Source organism: Morone saxatilis, unplaced genomic scaffold, assembly GCF_004916995.1.
Source record: "Morone saxatilis isolate NCDOM2014 unplaced genomic scaffold, NCSU_SB_2.0 Contig10, whole genome shotgun sequence".
NCBI classification, from domain to species: domain Eukaryota; kingdom Metazoa; phylum Chordata; class Actinopteri; family Moronidae; genus Morone; species Morone saxatilis.
This window is the reverse complement of record NW_023339652.1, coordinates 4732766-4743205: the sequence shown is the minus strand read 5'-3', so window position 1 is coordinate 4743205 and position 10440 is coordinate 4732766. Positions and strand designations below refer to the sequence as shown.

Sequence of the window (10440 nt, the reverse complement as noted above, 5' to 3'; positions counted from 1 at the left end):
TCTTATCTTATCTTATCTTATGGATAGGTAGTGCACATAAAACTGTAATGGTTAAACAGCTTGTGTATTTATGTATAAGTAAAAGTGATATACAGATAAAGCTTAACTTCACTGGTATACTCGACCTGTGCAGGTAAAGTGTCACAGTGATAAGCTTGTGAGTTCAACAGTCTTTTAGCCTGTGGGATGGAGCTGTCCCTGAGCCTGGTGCGGGACCAGATGCTGCGGTACCGTCTACAAGACAGCTGGCGTGGCTGGGGTGATTGGGGTCTCGGATGATCCTGTTGGCCTTCTTCCTGCACTGCTGGGTGTAGAGGTCCTCTGTGGATGGCAGCTCCATCCCGGTAATGTGCTGTGCAGTTTTCAAAACCCTCTGTAAAGTCTTACGGTTGAGGGCGGTGCAACTGCCGCAACCAGACAGCGATGGAGGCAGTCAGGGATACTGGTTCATATCCTGGAGTCCATGTTCAAAGGTGAAAATGATAGATGTAAGATAGATGCATATTTGTTTGACTATTTCTTTTCCTTTGTGACCAATAGTTTTATATTTCTCAAATGTCTCATACACATAGAAACACAGTTATGTTTCAGGAAAAAATCTGTGAACTATTTGCCAAAAAAAGTCAAGAAAAGAGCCAAAAAGTCCAGAAAAAGTTCTTAAAAGAGAAGAAGAGAAGAAATAAATGTGCACTTTACAGATTACGGATTATTTAACATGATCAGCAGATATGTAACATCTATGCGATGTTAACTGAGAAGGTTTTTGGGTCTAAAATTGTGTGTGTGTGTGTGTGTGTGTGTGTGTGTTTATTTGTGCTGTTGTTTGTGTAAGAACTTCCTTAAACATGTCATTACGTGTGGGTGTTTGTGTGCGATCCATCACACTTGGATGGATAATCAAGGCCTTCCGAGCGCACAACAGGATAATCACATCTCTCTTCTGATTGAACACATGGGGATGGGGTTATCCAGCTCTGTTGTGTTCGTATTGTCTGGAATAGGACACTGTTTCATGGTTAATAAAACTATAGGGCTTTTACTGTGGTAAATATTATATATTTGTTGGGAACTGGGAAGATACTTGATACTTGACCACTATCCTCTTCCATGGCACCGTCCTGCACTCTAACCCTGTTGGCTAAATGCATCCAGTAGCAAAATACATTCTTATCTACACTCTATCGCGATTAGATTCTCTAAACCCCTTAAGCCAAAGAATCAACACTGAAAGCGGTAATAGCCTATCATCAAAATATCAGTCGAGCAAATAAAAAACGCTTCAGACTTAATATATGCTTGAGCATTAGATAAGACGTGTAACTACATTATATCGGCCCATTTTCTGTCTTTGCAGTTCTTTGCTCAGACAGTTGTACAACATCACATTTTGCCAGAGGGCAGGTTTAATTCTCCAAAGAGACCCCATTTAAGCATTCATTATAAGATCCTCTCAAATATGAGAAAATGTTTGAATTACCTTCCAGATTCACAAAGTTATTACTCAGAGACTGAAAATAGTTCCCTGGGTTTTAAACCTGCTCTTTTATATTGACCATTAAAATCCAGACACAGAATATGCAGGTCAAGTGTGGATGTATGAAATACAAGAAACACCTCTCTCTTGTGGTCTCATTGAGTACTACAGTCATGACTGTGCTTGCCTTTGAGCCATTAGTCAATTTATTAGTAATGTTCATTCTCTGTCAAGATTCAAATTAAATAAAAAATGTCAATGAAAATTAGATCAAACATTTCTTTCTACCCCTCCCATTTTCCCTGAATTCATGCCCAACGTCAACAACCCTGATGTGAACCCGTAGTGTGTTTTGTGTTGACACTCCAGGCTCAGTGAGTGAGCGATTATGAATCACAACCACAGTGTAGCCACAGAAAAATTACACGAGTGACATTTGGAGTGTCGCACACAGCCGGAGAGGTTAGTGAAATACAAGCCGCTGCTGGAATGTCCACAATGTTTCACAGTACTGTAGCAGAGAGACAGAACCACTGTGGACCTGCTTGTATTTGCCTACAGGCAGTGTTACACTCTGAGCTCCTCTCCAGTGGTGGAATAGGAAAGTGCTGCCGGACAGACTGATGTATATTTGGAAAAATAAAATCTGTATTGCATGTTTTTTTTAATACTTAAAAAAGTATACTCATTTGCAGGCAATATCTCACCTGCTAACTGAATTCCATGTGAAACTTCATTAACAATTTTTAGCTGGCTAGACAAGTGGGCTACTGCACTTAAGTACAACTTTGAGGCACTTTAAATAAGTAATTCAACGTATATTACTTTATACTTCTATTCAAATACAGAACATTTTACATGTCAAACAAGATATAATGTAGTAATATAGAATAAGCCACCCAACTGTAAACAAGATGGTTCCACCTCAACCAGCTACAACAGTAAAATGCTACTTACATATAAATGCATTGACAATAGTATTTTAATTAAAAATATATTATATTAAAACACAAACACATGGGCCATTTTTCTGAATAATGAGCTGTTTTTTATATCTTGCTGGGATATACCAGGAAATATGGTACATTTTTACTCTACTACATTTATCTGACAACTGTAGTTTTAGCAAATTATTGTTTTATAACAAAAAATACACCCAGTTACCATTTTATCAGGCATTCATAGCTAACCGTAGTGCAGCCTCATACAACATTAGGGTAATTAAATATAAGAACACAATACAATTCAACAGACAAATGATGGCCTCCAAAAGGACCTGTTGTTACCTTGATTATGGGAGGATTTATTACTAGGCTGATGTCTCAAACAGCATTAGTTTTAGCCTGGTGTGCCAAAGAAACTAGATAATGAAATAAATAAGAAAAATATTATGTAATGTTTTTGATTAAACTGCCCAACAGTATATAACATAGTTTTAGAAAATAGTCTACTGTTGAGCTACAACATAAAAAAAGGCTGCTTGATGGATCATTAATAATAATTCACTACACAATGCTTGCAGCCTGCATAATGGAGTACTTTCACTCAAGGATTTGAATACTTTTTTCACCACTGCTGACTAGAAATGGCTCTAATTCTCCTAAAAACAAGAATCAGGAATATAATGCTCAAGACCAGAGCAAAATATAATATATTCAGCCAGAATAAAAAGGAGTAATAGAGGAGAAGTACAAAGAAAAACTGAAATTGGAGAATATCTGAAATTTTCTCTTTATTTCTAATTTAACAAAGACTGAGCACATAAAAGCAGAAGATTTAATAGGAATAGAAATATGATTCAGAGAGCAGAGAATGTAGTAATGGGATTTTCAGTGGAAATATTGTGATTTGAAAGCATAGTGCCATGTAGAATATAAACAACAAAAATACTGCTCACTTACAGCGTGATGAAACACATGATGCAGTATGACACACCGCATGTAACCTCCCTCCCCCTCAGTCACACAATAAGTACAATTAGAGGCCATTTGTTCTCTACTCTGGTGTTGATGGTACAATCAAGGGTGTTCATAATGACTCACATTTGGAAGGAAAGGTACACACACAGTGCTGCCCCCCACCCCTAAACACACTCCCCAGGCACATCTAAAGAGATCAAAGACAAAATGTGCATTTTTAATTCGTTTAAAATCCTTCCAATGATACAGAAATTCGTATTTCAGAAGGATAAAAATGCACTTTCACATTGCTGGAATGACTTATATGCAGTAGGCTACATGAGCGATTACAGCAATGTCAAATGATTAATGGTATCAGCTGACCTCTATCAGTTTCTAATGTGATCTCCACACCTTGTTAGCTGGAGACAGTCTGGACTGTCGGGGACGAGCCCTGCGCGAGACAGTCTTGTCACATAATAAATAACTTGCCCTTTTATTGTGATCAAACCATTTTTATTGGAGTCATTATCAGGTGAAATGTGCAGGGAACTGCTATCTTGGATGATTAATTTATGTTGTTGTAGTAAAAGCACATTATGCATTTGAGGAAAAAAAACAAATCAGTATTACAATGATGGTAACTGCTTTCACTGTTAGATAATGTGTTACTCTGTGTGTTTGCAGAATAGGGCCTGTTTCATTTCTTGTAAAAAAAATCTTGTAAAATAGTGTGAGCTAGTCAACAATTTTTGGTGTCATATCGATGTGTCTAACTTGACGTTCATAATGTGGTGTCTTAAAAGTGATTAACACAAATCTCTGTTAATTTTGTCACTATTTTAGCTAGTTTTTCCTCCTGCATTAACAGGATGATTCATGACATATCTGAACACAAAGAAACAGAAAGAAATGGACGTTTTATACAAAACAGTGAAAGATTTAATGTTCACAACAACATGGAAAGTAAGAAATTCAAACTGCTTAAATACCACTTCATGTTGGAATAATGCAACATTACATTAACTGTCATAATTAAATATGTCTCATTGGGTATATAGCATGTATAGAATAAATGGGCATTTACATTACATATTTACAATCTCATGTACAATATAAAATCTGCTTGCCACAGGTCCTCAGATTCAGCTGAGTCACCTTCAGATTTGCACAAAACTAGTTCTTATCTCTTGTTGCAAATGCAGCTGCTGTTTGCCCGCCTGTGGCTACAAATCCACGTCAAAGCCAAGTTTCCTTCACAGGACGTGGTAGACGGGCCTAGATCCGGGGCTCTCCGGCGTGCAGGGCTGTGAGTCGGAGCTGCCGGGGGAGAAGGTGGCCGTGTCTCTCAGAGCTGCCGGTCCGCAGCTGGACTCCACCGAGGACAGACGGTCCACGATGCTGGAGAGGCACTCCAGACTGGAGGCTCCGACTGTCTTATCGCACAAACTCTCTGATAAGAGGAAGACAAAGTCAGGATGTAAATACAGGGATCATTTTAGTAAGTATAATACCACATATGTATGATGTGTGTAAAAATGCATGACATGTATAGACAGAGGATTTTAGTTTATGAAAAACATTTTCATTTAAATGTTTTATCAGGTTTTTCATTTTATAACAGTTAAATCCTGAAACTATAGGACTCCCAGATTATCCAGCATTCAGTGATTCAGTTATTAGATTTTTAAAGCGCTATGCTGGCATGAATGCATGTCATATTCATATCAGGCTGCTGTTGCTGTCAAAAGGTCTTACCGTTCTTTGCATATGAATAACTGTTGCTGTAGTTTGCATTCAGCTGTTGCCACACTGGACTGTTGCTGTCAACCTGCAAGAAAATGAGAAATAAAATTTACCCTTGAATTCTTTAAAAAAAAAAAAAAAACACAGGGAACAGAAATGTGTTATGTTTGTATAAATATATATGGGCTAGGAAGAAGCAGAAAAAGGGCAAAAACATCCAATGCCCTTCATGATTTGCTGGACAGGCTAATAAATCCTGAATTCCAAAGTTATGGGCTTCTTTATTTCACATCCACCTTAAAGCCAAAGTGGCAGTGTGCACTCCCTTCCCCTGCCCGGGTCTGAGCGTGGCGAATTGATTGTATCAGTGGAAGCAACACCAGTTTGTGCAAGATGACACTTTCTCCAAGTAAATCTGCAGAAAATCCTGGCAGCGGTGCAGAACATGCAGTCAGGATGGAATGCAGAAAAGCGCCCAGTTTTTCCTGCCAGACTTCAGTAAGGTGGATTTAGTTTGGTTTATTAGGGCTATAAAGTGTCCGGTGGTGGGAAAGCCATTACTCCATCCAGCATTATAAGTTCTTTTGTATTAGCTGATACACTGTCTCACTTTCAGACTGTTGTCGAGAACAATTAATTAATCCTTACTTCTAATAACAGAGGAGAGAAATACATGTAAAACTACTGAATAGATGTTTGTATTAAAGAATTCAGGAGAGTATGACATGCATGGGGAAGCATGGTAATTGAGGTCTTGGGGCAAGAAAAGTTGATTTGATTAATAGGTTTCTAAATTGGAAATCCTGTCTCTATTTGGAAATGAAATACCTTACACGGTAATGAGAAATGGCAATGGTGCATTCGATTAAACGCAAGACTCTGGAGATACTTTGGTCAACAATAAAGGCCTTTTCAAGTGAAGTTTCTGTCTTGTATGCAGTTGTAGTTACTTCTCTGCCTGACATTGTATCGGTTTTAGAGCTGCAGCAACGGCCAGCAAGACTCCGCACAACCAGATGTTGGCATGAAGAGGCAGAACATGTGGATCAGAGGTCTTACCATGCCGTCAGAGCAGCTGGACAGAGGGCTCCCAGGCTCCGAGCTGCTCTCTCCAGGCAGGCCGTAGTAGTTTTCCACCTGCTCATGTAGCAAGTCCTGCAGGCTCTCGATGTACTGGATGGCGTTGCGCAGGATCTCCACCTTGGGCAGACGTTGGCTGGGGTTGGCCGAGGTGCAGCGCCTCAAAGCCTCAAAAGCATGGTTAACTTTCTTCAGCCGCCGGCGCTCACGCATGGTGGCAGCCCGTCTGCGGTCCACAAAGTTGGACTTGCGCTTGCAGGCCTTGCAGGCCCACTGGAGGCAGTGTCCAGGCTGGTGAGGGGCTCCGGGGGCCCTGACGTGTTCATCCTCCTCAGAGCCAGTGAGCTCTCCACTGGGGCCAAACTCCAGGCTGTCTGGAGATGAAGCGCACGCTCTGTCGTAGTAGACCTGGGATGGTGAAAAGACGTCCATAGTGTGTTGAAGAAAGAAGTCTGAATGGATGGAGAGATGGGCACAAAGGAAGTAAGGAGGGTAGAGGAGTGGGGTGAGAGAGAGGAGACCTCTGAGTGATATGAGGGGTCTGTTGCCCTGGGCCCCCCTTATATGCCCCCAGGCCGGAGCCTAGGGCCCACATTGGCCAGATCTAATTACCATGGCCCATTGGCCCAGCCAGAAGGCAGGCTGGAGTTAGCTCAGCTCCCTCCCTGCCCCATCCCAACCCGCTGCCTCTCACCCCCCAGTACCCTGCAGAGTTTCCCACATCTGCACTTACTGGTGTTTTCCTACTCATCACCACTCTCTCCTTCCAAGGGCCCTTCTCCTGCAAGGCCATGATGAATACAATACTTGGGAATGTTTCAGGATTGTGGGTGAACATTTGCAGCTTTAACCACCACATGACCTGTTTTCAAAGCACCATAAGTGCTTCATTTCGCTTGATTTAGCTGCAACCGGCCTGCAGACATCATGCCATAGCTGACAATGAAAGTGACACTTAGCTATGAAGACAAAAATATTAACGGGAGCGTGTTTTGTTTAGGCAAACTGCAGAATAAGAGGGTGACCACTCGTAGGAGTATGCGGGCCAATTTTTACGGTGGAGACAACAGCGTTGCAGATGCAGCCCAGCTGCAAAGGGAGGTGTAACATTTCAAGCCCTGTGAATTCACATTACAGTGGTAAGCCCACTCTAAACACCCTGGGCTCATCACTGAAGGTGCTGCAAATGAAGTGATCTCTGTTTGCCAAAGCTCATTAAAACAGTAATTACACAATTGACACCACTGCGCCCAATTCCCTGCACCATTTTGCCTCCAAGGACCAAATTTTAACCATTAAAAGTCATTGACACAAGTCAAGTACTTCAATTCAGCACACAACAGATGGTGCTGTAGTTTTTATTCAACTGGAGGACTGAGGGTATGAGGGGCTTTAAGCAATGAGAAATTCAAAGTTGTTTGTAGGGCAGAAATCACAGCATGACTTCTATTTGTTCTTTTTTATAAGAGGACGAAACTGGGAAGATAAATTCATTAGATATTTTATTTTTTTTAAAGTGCATTAGACAATCAGACTTTTATCAAATGTAATTTACTTATATGAGTAGAAAGAGTCTGCTTTGTGCTGTGATTTTACAAGCTGTGCCAAGAAAATAAAGACGCTGACATTAAACTGCGCCGGACTGAAGTTGAATTGTCTCTCCATTTGCAGAATTGTTCTCCTCCAGAAGACCGAAAGAGGCTTTTGCAGTTCGACCCTGACGAGTTTAGGTAATGATGCTGTTGACAGCTTACAAGGATACAATGCGGATATTTCTCACAATGTGTCAAAACGTTTGGCGAGCCCCCTTCTCTGGGAACTGTGCGCACCTAAGAAAACACTAGTACCTGCTGCCTCTGAATTGCCGTCGGAGTTTGGATTAGGCACAGCTGAAGAAGACATCGGCTCGCCTGCGCTTGTAGCCGCTGAGAAGATCAAAGGCTGGTAAAGCTGAGAACAACGAGGGACAATGAGAAAACCTTGTATCAACCGATAGCTAATTGAGGCTGGAGTTAGATTGGCGCAGCACATGGTGTTATTGGGAGCACACTGGAGCTTATATTGGCGCAGACATTGCGCGCAGGCCGTGCTCTGTGATCTGTGCGCTCGGCTGGTCTCTTGGGAACTCTCTTGAGTTTGCTTTTTTGTTGTTCTCAAGGGTCAGAGACAGAGTTAAGTGAAGGGCAGGAGGTGATCTTTTATGTCCATCTTCCTCACGTCTGAAAACCTTATTTCTTCTAAAGTGTGTCATGCTTTGACTTAATATGCTGCTTGTTTGGTGCAACACAAGAACCCTGACAGAGAGGCAATTCATCACTTACATTCCTGTAAAATAGATACCTCTTTAAAGCCCATATTTAATTCTACTTTCATATTTAAGTATATTTTAACAGCCAAAATACTGTTGGTGAAATTTGATTAGGGGAAATCAGTTTTGTGAGTAAATAAAGTTTAATACAAAAATAAAGGTGCATTCTTTTGCAAAACTCAGTGGCTTCTTGTTAAAGGCTATTTCACCCCCACATAAAGTCCAAGTCCATTTTACAGTCCCCACAAGAATTAGTGAAACAAAAAAACATTTTGAGTGGCAACGCCATTTGTTTGGCAGTGAGCAGAAAGAGGTGCACTGCCAGTCCTGCTGCAGTGAATCCTTTTCCTAGCAGGATATTCAAGGAAAGTCTGGATAAATCAGAGCACTCAGGCTCCAGGCTTATCCCCTTCCCCCCCACCCTCTTCCTATACCAGCTCGCCTTTCATCAGCTTTGACTTTTAAAACACTGCCTTCACAGCCAAATGAGAATTATATGGTGTCATCAGTAACACCGAAATCCCTGTAAAGTTAGACAAGAAAGAGTCGGGGCTCTGAGACGGTTCTGCTTCTTTGTGGGGAGTGCATGCTTAAAATAAGACAGTAATGTTCCAAACACAGCTGGATAGCTTTATAGCAAACACTTCTAATAGCACAAAATGCAGGTTTATATAGAGTATTTCAACTAAATATTTGCATTTTTAGACAGTAATAAGTGCACACATTTAACCAAACAACTCTTTCTCTTACACAAATTGTTATTGTTGATTTTGTTGGTCAAATGAAGTCATTACCAAACAGACATTAAATTAGCAGATACCCATGGAGCTGTAAAATGTAGTGAAGTAACACAACTGAGTGAGTGAGCAAGAACCCATTAAAATCACATTAGTGTTTGGAGATATCATGTTTCTGTCTGGTTCCTACAGAAAACAGGATATTTGGTAAAAGATATGAATGGTTCTGTTGAAAAGAGCCATAAGAGCCCTGGATTACTGTATGTTCTTCAGTTTTTAATTCAGCTCAGTGGTGGAACAAGTATTAATATCCTTTACTGAAACAAACATACCATTAGAAATATGTAAAACAAAACAAAAAAAACTACTACATTACAGGTTTGTCCTGCATTAATTTTTTTGTATTTTCAGTAAAAACATGGTAATTATGAAAGTAGTTTTGCATCATGTGGTTTAAGGTGAAGGGATGTAGTGGAATAATAACTGTAGAAACACTACTCTAATACACAAATTAACACATATTCCAAGGGGACAGTAGTTTTGCCTACCAAGCCACTAAATTAAAAAAACTTAATTTAACACAATCGATCAGTTAAGACCATATTTGATGCTCCTGAAAACAGGGACCAATGAAGCAGCAAATAAACATTAAATTAAACCTCAAAGATGAACAATTGTAAAAACACTAATTATGGTACATTATAGTAAAATTAAATACATGAATTTAGCTTCAGCAATATTGGAAATTAAAGTATATTTACTAAAGTACTGTGCTTAAGAACACATTTGGGGCTGCTTTACAACTTTAGATACTATTTTAAAGTAGTAAAAGTAAGTTTGTTTCAACCTTTATTACCTTTAATGTCCTGCAGAATCTTTTCTGACTCAGTAGAAAGAACCAGAGGAGGAGTTCAAACCATACTTAAGTTTGAAGGTCGTCCCCCTTTCTGCGCTTTTAGTGTCTAAAAAAGTGTGTTGAGTGACCAGTTAAAGATGCTCCACAGAACAATTCGGAGGGTCTTTTGTTCTCACAGCTATGAAACATTCACATGCGATACTTATACTCTTTAAAATGCTGAATGACATATGGAGGTCTCTAGCTTCTGATAAACCTTACGTGTGACACTTTACGTGTGTGTGTGTGTGTGTGTGTGTGTGTGTGTGTGTGCAGGCCTGAGATATGAGGCAGAGTCCCAA

General features: G+C 40.2%; 1 protein-coding gene and 1 long non-coding RNA gene across 2 annotated transcripts; one reads left to right on the top strand and one right to left on the bottom strand.

Moving 5' to 3' along the window:
- Positions 1-4291: 4291 nt before the first annotated feature.
- On the bottom strand, positions 4292-6747 carry myf5 (myogenic factor 5). Its single transcript, XM_035674813.1, has 3 exons — positions 6178-6747; positions 5131-5203; positions 4292-4825 (listed from the first exon to the last, which is right to left on the bottom strand). The coding sequence occupies exons 1-3, from the start codon at positions 6628-6630 to the stop codon at positions 4629-4631; spliced, it is 723 nt and encodes a 240-aa protein (XP_035530706.1). The 5' UTR covers positions 6631-6747; the 3' UTR covers positions 4292-4628.
- Positions 4735-9593, top strand: LOC118337730. Its single transcript, XR_004797186.1, has 2 exons — positions 4735-4873; positions 7870-9593. It is a non-coding gene; the product is annotated as an uncharacterized LOC118337730 (long non-coding RNA).
- The last annotated feature ends 847 nt before the right edge of the window (positions 9594-10440 follow it).